General features: G+C 43.9%; 1 protein-coding gene and 1 long non-coding RNA gene across 17 annotated transcripts in view; one reads left to right on the top strand and one right to left on the bottom strand.

Annotated features, from left to right (window-relative positions):
• MCPH1 (microcephalin 1) overlaps positions 1–12,661 on the bottom strand; it is a 244,677-nt gene extending 232,016 nt beyond the window's left edge. For 7 of the 8 annotated variants that reach the window (XR_013525428.1, XM_054243665.2, XM_002756753.7 and 4 more), the window contains exons 1-3: positions 11,793–11,853; positions 9,424–9,515; positions 997–1,115 (exon numbers count right to left, since the gene is read on the bottom strand). Coding sequence is in view for 6 of the 8 variants with exons in the window: in XM_054243665.2 (XP_054099640.2) it covers positions 997–1,115; positions 9,424–9,515; positions 11,793–11,814 (233 nt within the window). In the remaining 2 variants the exon portion in view is untranslated. Of the gene's footprint in view, positions 1–996; positions 1,116–9,423; positions 9,516–11,792; positions 11,854–12,536 lie in introns of those variants that run through there. The other variant, XM_078347075.1, reaches the window with a different exon arrangement.
• LOC118146718 (uncharacterized) overlaps positions 11,939–15,601 on the top strand; it is a 136,524-nt gene continuing 132,861 nt past the window's right edge. For 7 of the 9 annotated variants that reach the window (XR_013525446.1, XR_013525444.1, XR_013525441.1 and 4 more), the window contains exon 1: positions 11,939–12,961. This is a non-coding gene — a long non-coding RNA (uncharacterized LOC118146718). The remainder of the gene's footprint in view (positions 12,962–15,601) is intronic. The other 2 variants (XR_013525443.1, XR_013525442.1) reach the window with 2 other exon arrangements.

Here is a 15,601-nt window from a genome sequence, read left to right as displayed (position 1 = left end):
TGGACTGGAAGATCAAATATTATAAACACAGCAACACTTCCCTAAGTAGAGATTCAATACAATCTCTACCAAAGCCCAGCTGTCTTTTTTGTTTTTAAAGAAACTGACAAGCTGATCGTAAAATTCATATAGAAATGCAAGGAACTGAAACAAGAGAGTCAAACAATCTTAGCAAGGAACCCAAATCAAGATAGGTAAACAATCTCGAAAATGAAAAACAAAATTACACGACTCATACCTCCCAATTTCAAAACTTACTACCAATTCACAGTAATCAAAAGTGTGTGGGCCAAGCATGGTGGCTCATGCCTGTAATCCTAGCACTTTGGGAGGCCACGGCAGGTGGATCACCTGAGGTAAGGAGTTTGAGACCAGACTAGCCAACATGATACAACCTCATCTCTACTAAAAATACAAAAATCAGCCAGGCATGGTGGTGCGCACCTGTAATCCCAGCTACTCAGGAGGCTGAGGCATAAGAATCATTTGAGCCTGGGAGGCAGAGGCTGCAGTGAGCCAAGATTCAGCCACTGCACTCCAGCCTGATGAAAAAGCAAGACTCAGTCTCAAAATAAATAAATAAATAAAAAGATACCAATCCTGTGGACACCTTGATAGTGGACTTCCAGCCTTCAGCGTTGTGAGAAAGTCAATTTCTGTTGTTGAAGCTACCCATTCCGTGGTCCTTTGTTACAGCAGTGCTCGCTGGCTAACACAATCTGCTTCATCACATTCCCTCTTGCTTCCTAAATCCACCTTGTACACCCCAGCTTTAGGACCTGCAGGCTCCTTTTCCCTCTAGGCAAAGTTAGGTATTATAGTATGCCCATTCTTGTACTGCAGAAATTGAGACTAGAGGATGTCCTTACTTGGTGAGGTAAGAGGCACAGAAAACATGAAAATCAAAATTTAACTGGTTCTGTGATCTGTGCAAAATATCTCCACACTTTTTCAATACTAGATACTTAAGGAAAAAAGTAAGAGAGAACTACTTACTTTTCAACCCAGAGCACTGAAACGAGCTTTACACCTCTCTTCTGAGCTTTGTCCCAAGTGCTTTGGTAGCCATCTTTGAAGATAACATGTGTTACTTGTTTGTTAAAAGTTTTTGAAACCTGTAGACAAAATGCAGAAAACAAAATGTACATTACTGTTCATTCACAACCTCTTCAGTACCATTGATCAAAAAACCAGACCCCAACAACTCTATTTCTCAGAATCTGACAGAGAAACACTCGAAGGAATGCATAACGCTGCTTAAAACATATCTGTTTCAGCTAGAATGGTGAATTATACACAAAAGTTCACATCTTCTCCCTCTAAAAATCCTCTGAAGTGTTACTGAAAGAATAAAGAGTTGGAGCCCTGCAAGAATAAAGAGAACAGAAGAGAAAATGTGGCCATGAGAAGGCACCACATCTTTAGAAGATGGAAAGAGTCAGATAATTATGGACATTTCAGAAAAATTTTCTACATCCAAGAAAATAAAACCAAATGAAATTCAGAGACAAGAGAGAAAATAGAACACACATTTAGCCAAAATTAAAAACACTCAGTATCTCAAGATACTGTATTCATGCAACATGATCAGAAGATAATTTTTAAATAGGATCCTAAAGAGCTCTTGAAAATTAAAAAAAAAATGACGTAAGTAAAAAAAATTTCTACAGAAATTTTAGACAATGAAGTTGAGAAAAACTCCATAGTAGTATCACAAAAGGACCAGAAGACGGACACAACAGGAGACAAAAGGCAAAAACATCAGGAGCTCAGTCCAGGAGATCCAACAGCCAATCATCAGGAGTTAAAGAAATATAGAAGTACAAACGATGGAGAAGATACTATTAAAGAAATAATCAAAGTTTCTCGAACTAAAGGACAAGCATTTTAGATCAAAAGGATGGCCCGTAAAAGGCCAGCATACAAATGAAAACAGCACTACACCAAGCTTATCACAGAATTCCAGCATGGTTGGCAAAGGAGAACAATATTGAAAGAGTGGGTAATCAAGGTGGAGAGGATGGAGACACGTCACGTGCAAACAATGATAAGTGACCACTGAATCAGTCTTATTACCAACAGTCTGGAAATGAGCAAACAATGGGAAATACCTTCAAGAAAAAATAATATTTGTGCTAGCATTTTACAGTCAGCTAAAATATTAGTAAAAGTTAACAGTATAATAAAGCCATGTTCAGATATTCACGGTGTCAAAAATTTTACCTTTCATGTATCCTTTCCAGAAGTAGAACTCATTCGCATAATTTTTATAGCATTCAATTATACTGAAAGAATATACGTACACGGTTTGGAAGTATGAAGGCAAATACCAAAAGAAACAGATGGTCTGAAAGTAGCCGTCTTTGAAAACCAGAAAAGGCAATGTACGGGAAAGGGCTGCTGGTTTCTCTTTGTGAACTTCATGGCACGGCCCATTAGTCTTTTTAAACAATGAATAGTTATTAATTTTATGACTCTCTCTCTCTCTCTCAATCTCCGCACCCCTGACGACAAGTCCATGGAAGCTATCAAGGCAGTCAAGAATTACCCAGCTGAGATTCTAGATCAAGACTGACACCTATTTCATTGCAACAGTCAAGTAAAAAGAAAAAAGAAAAAAACAGAAGACACCTAGAGAGATGAGTAGCATTTGAGGCCATTTTCCCTCAAGACTTTTATCAAATGTAGCTAACACTAAACAGGACAAAAATTGAGAAACAAGCATCAAAGAGAGAAGGCGGTCTGAAAAAAACCCGTACACCTTGGGTTTAGACTCAAAGGACTGCATCTAGATAAGGGTGAACCAGAAATTATAATGACCCTCACAGGCCTGCAGTCTAGTTTTAAATTATCTCAAATCCTGAAATTGGCTTAAGATAATCCTGGACTGTGAGTACTATAAATACCCTACTCGAAATAAATCTGAATCTCTTTTGATAAAAGATAATACAATTCTAGGCCTCAAATTATTTACAAATAATTTTAAATCCATGCTTAAAAGTTTTTTAAATGTGAACAACAAATAAAAAAACAAGCATAGGAGGAACAGAAACCACTGGATAAAGCAACAAATAAAAACAGAGGTAGATATTGCAATGTACCAGATGAAGACATCTGGCAGAATGCAGCTGAAGCCCCACTTAGAGAAAAACGTGTATCTTAAATGCATAAATACAAAGTAAGGTTGAAAATCAGTGCAATCATCCAAAAAATTTGGAAAAAGTCAGCCAATTAAAACCAAAGGAGGCTGGGTGTGGTGGTTTATACCTGTAATCCCAGTACTTTGGGAGGCTGAGGCGGGCAGATCACATGAGGTCAGGAGTTCGAGACCAGCCTAGACAACATGGCAAAACCCGGTCTCTACTAAAAATACAAAAATTAGCCAGGTGTGGTGGTGTATGCCTGTAAGCTCAGCTACTGGGGAGGTTGAGGCAGGGGAATCACTCGAACCTAGGAGGCGGAGGTTGCAGTGAGCCGAGATTGAGCCATCACACGCCAGTCTGGGCAACAGTGTGAGCCTCCATCTCAAAAAATACAAAGACAAATATAAAACACGGGGGGTGGGTGGGTGGGGGAGGCTCAGAAGCGCATGCGTGTAACCCCCTAAACACATTGCGCATGCTCACTTCCAAAGGTAAGGAAGCTAGCCTATACAGTCCCAGGACCAGGTGATCGGCTCTTCTCCAACTTTTCTCTTTGGCCTTTAGGAGCCCACTTGACTGTCTTCCAATTCTTTCCTTTCTTATTCTAATGCCTTTCTAAATAAACTTCCATTCCTGCTCTTTTTTATGCCTTTTTTTTTTCTTTTTTTAAGATGGAGTCTTGCCTTGTCACCAAGCTGGCGCGATCTCGGCTCACTGCAACCTCTGCCTTCCGGGTTCAAGCGATTCTCCTGCCTCAGCCTCCCGAGTAGGTGGGACTACAGGCGCCCGCCACCATGCCCGGCTAATGTTTCACCATATTGGCCAGGATGGTCTCGATCTCCTGACTTCGTGATCTGCCCGCCTCGGCCTCGGCCTCCCAAAGTGCTGGCATTACAGGCATGAGCCACCACGCCCAGCCCTTTTTTCTGCTTCATGTCCCTCAGTCCAATTCTTCTGAGGAGGCAGACTGAGGTTGCTACAGACCAACATTCACGGATATGCTGCTGGTAACATATCCGTTTAAAGAGTGCAGTTCTCTTTAGCACTAACAGTTTTGTCATGAGATCAGAGAAAGAGACCAATGAACGTGAAACTGCCATCACAAGGCTGTAACAGGCAGCCAGGGAGATCTGGCCTGACCAGCTCCATCTTGTTTTTTTTGAGACGGAGTTTCGCTCTTGTTACCCAGGCTGGAGTGCAATGGCGCGATCTCGGCTCACCGCAACCTCCGCCTCCTGGGTTCAGGCAATTCTCCTGCCTCAGCCTCCTGAGTAGCTGGGATTACAGGCATGCACCACCATGCCCAGCTAATTTTTTGTGTTTTTAGTAGAGACGGGGTTTCACCATGTTGACCAGGATGGTCTCGATCTCTCGACCTCGTGATCCACCCATCTTGGCCTCCCAAAGTGCTGGGATTACAGGCTTGAGCCACCGCGCCCGGCCTCCATCTTGCTTCTAACCTCCAAGATGATCTTGTTCATTCCTGGGCATCGGCTGAACTAACTCTGGGAAGAACTTAGCTTAGAGTTTAAAACAAAGAACATCAGAGTCCTTTCCCCAAACCTCCTCATTGCCTGGGAAGTAGACTGCCTTTGTAGGACTAATGCCACAAGATTAGAAATTTCGGTTTAGGGCCTGCATGGTGGCTCACGCCTGTAATCCCAGCATTTTTGGAGGCCGAGGCGGGCGGATCATGAGGTCAAGAGATGGAGACCATCCTGGCCAACACAGTGAAACACCGTCTCTACTAAAATACAAAAATTAGCTGGGTGTGGTGGTGCGCGCCTGTAGTCCCAGCTACTCAGGGGGCTGAAGCAGGAGAACTGCTTAAACCCGGGAGGTGCAGGTTGTAGAGAGCCGCGATCTTGCCACTGTACCCCAGCCTGGCGCCTGGCGACAGAGTGAGACATTCGTCTCAAAAAAAAAAATAAAAAAAGAAATTACGGTTTAGGAGTCATGCAGCTGGAAACCACAAGTTCTGACCCTCCCTAAACTGCTCCTAATATCAATGCTTGAGATATTTTGCAGACCCTGCACTCAGTGGATCAGCTGGAGCCACTCAGATGTATAAACTGGCTCATCTGATCTCATGGCTCCCAACCAGGAACTGACTCAGTGTAAGAAGAGAGCTTTCCTCCCTTGATTTCATCTTTGACCTGAGCAATCAGCACTCCCAGCTCTCTGGCTTCCCCCCACCCACCAAGTTGTCCTTAAGAGCTCTCATTCCCAAATGCTCAGGGAGACTGATTTGAGTAATAATAAATCTCGGCAGCCCACCCAGCCAGCTCTGTGTGAATGACTCTTTCTCTACTGTAATTTCTGTCTTGAGAAATCGGTTCTGTGTAGGCAGCAGGCAAGATGAATCCACTGGGTGGTTACAAACAGAGCTGTGGAACAGACTGGACATATACGGATCCCTGATTTAAAACAGAAGTAGTAATTCAGACCTTGATTAAAGGTTTTTTTTCAATAAATTATGTTGAGACAAATATTCATGTGGGAAAAATGAGACAACTACTTTATAGCATATGAAAAAATCAATTCCAAATATACTTTAAGTGTGAAAGGCAAAATGATAAAAGCTTCCAGAAAATAACATAAGAGAACATCTTTATAACCTTGGTATAGAAACAGGTTTTTTTTTAAACCAAGACACACAAAAAAGTTTACCATAAAATAAAAAAATAAATTTAACTACATTAAAAGTATCACCAAAGATACCATTATGAAGATGACAGGACGGAGTGACAGAAATATTGCAATTCTTTTGGCTGATAAAAGGGTCACTTCTAAATCATAGAGAATACTTACAAATCAAGAAGAGATAAACCCAATCGAAATATAAGCTGGAGGCTTGAATATATACTTCAAAATAAATGCAAATTCAAAGCACAATGAGATACAAACATACCAGAATGGCTGAAAGTCAAGGTTGACAAAACCAAGCAATGGGAACTTTCATACACTGATATAAGTATAAACTGATCCAACCACTTCAGAAGACTGTTAAGAAATCATTGCTAATTTCCTTAAGTGTGATCACGGTATTTTTGCTATACAGGAAAATGTCTTTGTTTTCAGATGATGCATATTGAGTATTTATGGGCAAATTAAGAGGTCTGCAACTTACTTTCAAACAGTTCAGAAGAAAAACACAAGTACACCTCTAAATACACTGAACACAGAAATAGAGATAAAGCAAGTATGTTAAGATGTTAACGACTGTTCAATCTATATTCAGTATTCTTTCAACTTTGTTTGCAAATTTCTTAAATAAAAGGTGAAAACCAAAAAGATGCAAAAGATCTAAGATCTTAATGTTGCCCTCCAAAACCACCTTGTCAACTCACTTGTCTCAAGGCTTCTTTCTCACGCACAATAACTTGTCTTCATCCCAAGTAAATTTTAGGCATCAAAACATGCAGACTCCCTCAGGCTCCTACATTCCAATGTATTACAATAGGCATGTCTCCCCTCCTGCACTGTGGGTCCTGCTCCTATAATCTGATTCCCCTCCACTGACCTTTTACTCAGGTAGACACTAGGGAGGCCAAACACCGCCCTTAGGGTGAAAAATTTAGTAGCACCCACTCTGCCCGGTGGTGAGCGTCTCTTAAGTTTTATACCCAGGGCAGCTCTCATGTCGCACCCTAACCCAACTCTACCTTCAATTATCTTTTCATCTCTTTTTTTTTGAGTCTCCCTCTGTCACCAGGCTGGAGTACAGTGGCATGATCTCAGCTCACTGCAGTCTCCACCTCCCGAGTTCAAACAATTCTCCTGCCTCAGCCTCCGGAGTAGCTGGGGCTACAGGCATGCCCCACCATACCCGGCTAATTTTTTTGTATTTTTAGTAGAGATAGGGTTTCATTATGTTGGCCAGGATGGTCTTGACCTCCTGACCTCGTGATCCACCCGACTCAACCTCCCAAAGTTCTGGGATTACAGGCATGAGTCACTGCTCACCCGCCCCCCACTAATCTTTTCACCCATTTTAATGGATCTCTTTTACTGAGCCTATCAGTCAGCCCCTCCCAAATGCCAGAAAAAGACATAAAAAGACTTTATTCACAGCTAAACTCCCTACAAGAGTATACTAGTTCCCCCTTAACCATGGGGGTTAAGTTCTAAGACACCCCCCACCCCACCCCCAGTGGATGCCTGAATCCTTGACTAGTACTGAATGGGTTATATACTGTTTTTTCCTATACATACATATAAAATAAAGTTTTATTTACAAATTAGGCACAGATTAACAATAACAATAACAAAATAGGGCAATTGTAACAATGTATTATAAGAAAAATTATCACCCACGTGGCTGTAACTTTTGCAGTTTGGTGTGACTGCAACACTAGCATAGTTTTCCTTCTTCCCAGTTTCAAGATTAGCAGATTTGTTCTCACTGTAGATCTGAGCAACTTCAGCATACTATTTTTTTCCTTTCTTTAAAGTTCAGAACTTTCACCTTTTCACTTAAAGGAAGCACCTAAAGGCTTCTCTGGCATATCTGAATTGCCAGCATCACCACTCTTACACTTTAGGGCTGAAAATTAGGGCTGCCAAATTTAACCTGCTTTGCTTGCTTTTGGTCACTCGCTTTTTGGCATTTATTTATTTATTCCTATATAGCTAGCTGCAAGTCATGCTGCTAAATGCTGTAACAACCTTCCCTGGCTTCCTTTTAACACTTCTGGTGACATGCCACCATGGTAACAGTTGCTTAAGCTATTTTTCAGGAACTTGAGGCAGCACCCATATAGTTCAAACAGGCTGCAACCACCAACCCTTCAACCATGCCTGTGCAAATGCCCAAGAAGTGACCTTTTGACATCAGACCAAAATCTCCATCAACAGATCCTACTAGTGCCTGTTTTTTGTTTTTGTTTTTGAGACAACGTCTCGCTCCATCCAGGCTGGAGTGTAGTGGTGTGATCTCAGCTCACTGCAACCTATGCCTCCCGGATTCAAGTGATTTTTCTGCCTCAGCCTCCCAAGTAGCTAGGACTACAGGCACATGCCACCACACCAGCCAGTTTTTTGTATTTTTAGTAGAGACAGGGTTTCCTGTTGGCCAGGCTGGACTTGAACTCCTGACCTCAGGTGATCTGTCAGCCTTGGCCTCCCAATTGCGCCTATTTTCTAAACATGCATCCCATGAACCCCAACTATGTTCATGCAGATCTCTGAGTGATTACTTCATTTTTCCCCACAGCTTAGATCACCCCACTTCCCTACCTGATAAATATCCCTAAGCCTTATCTTTGAGAATGAAGATGTGAGTACTCTTTTGCCTCCTGGCTGGGCTTTCCTGTGAATGAATCTTTTTCCTTTTGCAAAACCCATCATCACAGTGATTGGTTTAGTGCGCCTGGGCACAACATACTTATTCGGTATCAAGGATATTATCATGTCCAATAAAGGTTCCTTGAACACAAGCACTATGCGACAGGGAATCTGATAACAGAGATGGCCATGTGAAGAAACCCTGAATAAGGCAAATTGTTTTGCTCTCTCCATTTCCTCACACCTCAATGATTCCCGCCCATTTCACTGAAAACTGCGTAAGTTCAGCAATGACCTTAGAGTTCAAATCCAAAGTACATTTGACAGTCCTATCTTTCTTGAAGTTTCTGTAGTTTTAAAAAACCCTATCTTTAAAATTACTCCTGCCTAGCTCTGAAAGGCAATTTAAAAGACCCCCCCCTTTGACTTCCACACGTGTTCTCCTTCTCTCCCTCCGTCACTAGGTCCCTGCTCCCATTGCCTGTTCTTGAACACTGAACAAGGCTCCTCCATCAGCATTCTTCATGCTAACCATGCCTGACATGGGATGGCATCCACGCCTGTGACTTCACATGACCCCTATGGTCTTGACACCCCAAATCATCACCTCTAGCTTTGAACACTTCAAGTTCCGGACTTGTATATCCAAATGTCTAGCAGATATTTTCAATATGCCCAAATTGACAACTTTTCCCTTAGAAACCTATTCCTTTTCCTGTATTCCTCACTTAGCTTAATGCACCCAAGCAATCAATGTAAGAATCCAGATTTTCATCCTAGGTTCCTCCTCCTCACTCAATGTCCACAGGCCCAACTGTTCTGTAAGTTCTACTGTTCTAAATTTTTCACACTTTGGCCCTTTTTTCTCCTACGGCTTCCCATTGCTTTGTTCTTCATATTCGAAGTAATAACTCCCAAAACAAGAAAATGCAAATGTAACTTTTTACCTATCAGAAGACTGTCATATGAATCAACAGCAAAATAAATGTCTTACCTTTGCCCCCATATCCATAAGCTGTGTTGTAAATGTCTTTGAATAATTTTCTGTTCTATTGGATGACCACACTTCAACATAGGCCACTACATCTGAAAACAAGATATGAGCATGAAATATACATTTGTAATTCCAGCATCCCCTGCCCAGTAGATTTTGTTATTTAAGAGTAAACGGAAAATGTCTTCTACTGGCCAGGCATAGTTTCTCATGATGTAATTCCAGCACTTTGGAAGGCCAAGACAGTGGGATCACTCGAGCCCAGAAGTTTGAGACCAGCTTGGTCAACACAGTGAAACCCTGTCTCTTTAATTAGCCAGGAATAGCTTTGAGCTGCTATAGTTCCAGCTACTGGGTGGGAAGACGGAGTAGAGAGGTTGGAGAAGCTGAGGTGGGAGAAACCCTGGAGCCCAGGGGGTAGAAGCTGAGTTATGATCGCATCATTGCACTCCAGCCTGGGCAACAGAGCAAGACCTTGCCTCAAAAATAAGAAAAGTAAATCAGGTTTCTCCTAATGGCTGAGCAAAGTAGCTCATGCCTATAATCCCAGCACTCTGGAAGGTGGAGGCGGGAGGATTGCTTGAAGCTAGGAATTTAAGACCAGCCTAGGCAACATAGTGAGACCCTGACTCTACAAAAAAAATAATAAAAAATAAAATAAAATAAATTTAAAATAAAAATAACCAGGCATGGAGGTGCCTGTAGTCCCAAGTTATTCAGAGGCTGAGGCAGTAGAATTGCTTAAGCCTGGGAGTTTGAGGCTGCAGTGAGCTATTATATCACCATGTCACTGCACTCTAACCTGGACAATAGAGTGAGACTGTCTCACAAATTTCTACGAAAAGCTTATTCAAAATAGCTTCAGTGCAATTTATTAAAATTTTAAGCAAAGAATTGTACCCATACATCCATCACAGTTTATATTCCTAAAATTAGATGCTTTCCCCAAATTCTTCGGCTTAATTTTTCTAATGTAGAAATCTGTTTTCTGTAAAGGGACAGACGGTAAATATTTTAGGCTTTATGGCCAAACAGTACTTGTCACAACTACTCAACTTCATGATTGTAGCACAAACATAACCACAGACAATATATTAATGAGCCAGCCTGTGTTCCAATAAAACTTTATTTGTGGAGAAGGCAATGTGAATGTGATATAATTTTTCATTTGTCCTTCTTTTTTTAAAGTCACTTAAAAATCTAAAAGACATTTTCAGCTTATAGATCCTACAAAAACAGGCAGCAGGCCAGATTTGGCCTGGGGAACATAGTCTGTGGACCCCTGTTCTAGTGGATATCCTCTTCTCAAAACCTGATGTTTAAAAGAGTTTTCGAGGCGTGCCATTGGTCAAAGATTGTGGACAACCCTAAAGGAAAACCAGGTTAATTTAACAAAATGCTAACATTAGAAAAAGAGCCACATCTGATCACAGAGTTTGTATAACCTTTTCTTTTGGCTATGAGGTTTTATGAATTCAGGCCCCTCTTTATCCCACAGTCAAACCCTAAAAGACCTGTTCTCCTCCCCTGGGCTCTTCCAGGTGCTCAGCGGGTGGGACTGGGTACCGTATCCTATACTGGTTAGGACAGCAGCTCCGGTCTAAAGCCAGGTCAACACCGACTAGCCACACACAGTGGGAGAGGCACCCAAACGTTTGCCCCACGCCTTAGTTTTCCCACCTGCAAATTGAGGTAACAGAATTGATGGAGCTGTTAAAAATCAGACACCACCATACTAGCCTGAGCACAGCGCCTGGCACACAAGGACTCTGCAGTAAAAGGCGGCTCCAATTCTTGGAACAGTTCGCATAGAAACACAACTGCCGCCCCTCCAGGTGGGCCTCAGTGGGGGGGTCGAAAAGGACCAGACCCAGGAGGGCCCCACACGAACTTCCCGAGGGCAGGACTCTGCCTGCCCGTGAGCCCCGAGTCCACGGACTAAGGCAGCAGGGGTGACTGCAGTTAGTGGGAGGCGGGTTTTGGGAGCGTGGGGGAGTAAGCAGGCAGTCGGGGGTTTTGGAGGGACACGGAGCATGGGGAAGGAAGCAGGCAGCTGGGGGTTCTGGGCAGACAAGGAGCACGGCGGAGTAAGCAAGCAGTAGGAGGTTTTGGGGGGCCAGGCAGCGGGGGAGAGAGCAGGCAGCCGGGGGTTTTGGAGGGACAGGGAGCACGGGGAAGAAAGCAGGCAGCCGGGGTTTTGGGGGACAGGCAGCGGGGGAGGGAGCAGGCGGCAGGGGGTCGGGGGGCGACAGTCAGCGAGGGAGGGCCAGCGGGCTGCTCTCACGGGACCCCCCTGAGTGCGCCTGCCACCAAGATTGCGGGTCCTCAAACTCCCCCGCTGCTGGCGCAGGGAGCAGGAAGTTCCTCACCTTTCAGGATGGGGGCCGCCATGACGGACCGCGGTATCCGACGCGCGGGATAGCGCGACGCGAGCCAGCCTGGAGGCGCGGGGGTCACTGGGCATGCGCACGGCGAGTGCCCCGCCCTCTCTGCGCTCCGCGAAATCCGCTCTTCCGGGACGCGTCTGCGGCCAGGGCGGGAGGCTGGCGGGAGCTGAGACCCAGCGCGGGAGGGCCTGACCCCGCCTCGCCGCGCCTTGCGGGGCTGCGGGGTCGCGGGTTTATCTCTCCTCTTGGGGGTAACGAGGACAACGGTGCCTAGCCCCTGAATTAGCCTTCTGTTTCCATTAGTGACTTAGAAGCTTCCCGGCGCCTCACCTGCGCTCACCTGAGCCGAGGGTCAGGAAGCGGAGGGGGCACAGTCACTGCCTTGCGGGCGCGGCTGGACCCCGCGGACCACTTTGTGCGGACTTTCGGCGCCTTCCGCCCCCACTCCAGCCCGACACCCCTGGGGCCGGCGCGCCACGTTACAGCTCCCGGCCCGACCCACTGCCCTGCCGGCTCGGGGGACCTGGGCCTCCGATCCCGGGGTTGGGGAACCCCGAGACCTCAGACCCCACTGGGACCCCCGGAGACCTCAGACCCCCGCGGGAGGACCTCGAGATCTCAGATCCTCAGTAGGGGAGTGAATGAGACTTCGGGTGCCTGAGGCAGCAAATTCCTGTGGGGACACCCGAGGACCTCAGATCTCCGCGGGGTGACCCCAAACCTCACATTCAGGCAACTGCCAGGCCGCCGATCCGCCGGGGACTCCCCACTATCCCGGGCGAGCCCCCTCAAGGGCTGGGTCCTCCAGCAGCTCTGCACTGCGGGCTCCCAGGCTCAAACTTCCCGCCCTCGGAGGCCCGCCCCGGAAGCAACCCCAGTCAGGGGAAGTTACCTGCCTAGTCCAAGGTATTACAGCTGGTAACTGATGGAGATGTTGGTATTGAAACCTATCTACTTTTAGTTCTTATTACTGAATCTAAAGGTAGAATATATGTACAACAGTATCAACTACCATCTACTCAGGTCTCTGTTTCATCTGTTTATTCATTCACTCTCAGCTGCTCTTTCAGATGTCAGTTGGATCAGTGATTCTGAAGAATTGCCTTGAGTATATGCAGCCTCAAAATGCCACTTCCCAGGCTCAGTCTTTGGTCAGTATCTATCATTAGCACAAGTTATTCCTCTAATAAACTCTACTCTGGAGAGAGCATTATGGTTTACTTTGGAGTGTGAGTTCAGCTCATTGAAGACCCAAGTACTTTCTTACTGAGAAAGTGATATTGATCTCTGTAGGTTTAGAATTAAATGATGACATACATGATGAAGTATATAAACCAATTACTTTTGGTCAAGGTGGTTAAAAATAAGTTTAGTATTTGATAGACACTTCAACTCCACAATTTTGAATATTATCTCCTATGATTTCTTCTAGAAATATTACTGCTTTCACCCGGGAGTTGTATTTTAGGTAGGTCTAGGATCTACTTTTTTTTTTTTTTTTTTTTTGAGGAAGGGTCTCACTCTGTTGCCCCAGCTGGAGTGCAGTGGTGTGATCACAGCTCACTGCAGCTTCAACCTCCTGGGCTCATAGGATAGGATCAACTTTTAATTAACTTTTGTACACAGTGTGAGATAGGGGCCAAAGTTCATTTTTTGCATGTATATATATGCAAATATTCCAGCATCATTTCGTAAAAAGTTATTTTTATCTCCACTGCATTTTCTTTGTGCTTTTGTCAAAATCTGTGTTGCATATATATGTGTTTCATTAGGCTTCCTCTTCTGTTCCATTGAGCTATTTGTCTTTCTGCCACCAGCACCATGCTGTTTTGATTATTATAGCTATAAAAATAAGTGATGAAATCAGGTAGTTTATGTCCTACAACTTTATTTTTCCAAAGTTGTTTTGTATCTTCTAGATTCTTCATATTTCCTAATAAATCTTAGAGTCAACTTGTCATTTTGCATAAAAAAATAAGACTACTTGGATTTTGATTGAGATTGTGTTGACTCTACAGGTAAATTTGGGGAGAATTGACATTTTAACCATATTCAATCTTCTGACCCATTAACTTTTATTTACATCTTTTAAAATTTATCTTAGTGATGTTTTGTACTTTTCACAAGATAGGTCTTTTATAACTTTTGTTAGATTTTAACCTAAGTATTTTTATTTATTTATTTGGAGACAGGTTCTTACTCTGTCACCCAGGCTGGAGTACAGTGCTGTTACCATGGCTTACTGCAGCCTAGACCCTGCAGGGCTCAAGCCATCCTCCCACCTCAGCCGCCTGAGTAACTGGGACTGCAAGTGCACACCACCATGCCAAGTTAATTTTTTAAATTTTTTGTAGAGACAGGGTCCCACAGCAGCACAATCTCAGCTCACTGCAACCTCTGCCTCCAAGGTTCAAGCAATTCTCCTGCCTCAGCCTCCTGAGTAGCTGGGACTACAGGCACATGCCACCACACCCAGCTAATTTTTCTTCTTTTTTTAAGTAGAGATGGGGTTTCACTATGTTGGCCAGATGGTCTCAATTTCTTGACCTTGTGATCCACCTGCCTGGGCCTCCCAAAGTGCTGGGATTACAGGCGTGACCTACCCCGCCAGCCTCCTATGGCTATTTTTATTGTTACTTTAATTAAATGGATAATTTAACTGCCTGGTGACAGAGCAACAGTTAATCTCAACAACAACAACAAAAGGCATAGGAGATTCTATGATTGTAAGAAAAAATAGATTTTTTTTAAGGTGAAAAGATTTAGTTCCCTTAAATAATCAAGGATATGATAAAGCACTAGAAATTATTTTAATAAAACACAGTCACTGATTCTTAGGTGGTATTAATGAAAAAAACATTTTAAAAGTTATTGAAATAGTAAGGAAGACTTTTTTTTTGGAGACTGGAGGTTTATTATTTGTCAGCCTCCCCAAGGAGCATTCAGGGATTACAGTTGGAGTGCAGTGGCATAATCACAGCTCACTGCAACCTGTGCCTCCTGGGTTCAAGTGATTTTCCTGCCTCAGCCTCCTGAGTAACTGGGATTACAGGCACCCCTCACCACACCTGGCTAGTTTTTGTACTTTTAGTAGAGACAAGGTTTCACCACGTTGACCAGGCTGGTCTGGAACTCCTCAGGTGATCTGCCATCCTGAGCCTTTCAAAGTGCTGGGATTACAGGCCTGAGCCACCATACCCAGCCCAAGGATCAGAGTTGTTAAGGATAACTTGGTGGGTCAGGGACAGCCAGTGAGTCAGGAGTGCTGATTGGTTGGGTTGGAGATGAAATCCTAGGGAATTAAAGCTGTCTTCATGTGTTGAGTCAGTTCCTGGGTGGGGGCCACAGATCAGATGAGCCAGTTTATCCATTTGGGTGGTGCCAGCTATTCATCAAGTGCAGGGTCTGCAAAATGTCTCAAGCACTGATCTTAGAAACAGTTTAGGGAGAGTCTGAATCTTGCAGCCTCCAACTGTATGACTTCTAAACCATAATTTCTAATCTTGTGGCTAATTTGTTAATCGTAAAAAGATAGTCTAGTCCCTAGGCAAGAAGGAAGCTTGTTTTGGGAAGGGACTGTTTTTCTGTTTGTTTTAAACTATAAACTCTGAGCTAAGTTCCTCCCAAAGTTAGTTCAGCCTGTGCTCAGGAATGAACAAGGACAGCTTGTTAGGTCAGATCTCTTTCACTGTCTCAGTTTACAATTTTGCAGTGGTGGTTTCAATCCTTCCCTTTGGTTTTATGTTTGTTTGTTTGTTTGTTTGTTTTGAGACAGTTTAGCTCTTCTTGCC

The sequence above is a fragment of the Callithrix jacchus genome, chromosome 13 (genome assembly GCF_049354715.1).
Source record: "Callithrix jacchus isolate 240 chromosome 13, calJac240_pri, whole genome shotgun sequence".
In the NCBI taxonomy this organism is placed as follows: domain Eukaryota; kingdom Metazoa; phylum Chordata; class Mammalia; order Primates; family Cebidae; genus Callithrix; species Callithrix jacchus.
This window is presented reverse-complemented; position numbering and strand designations above follow the sequence as displayed.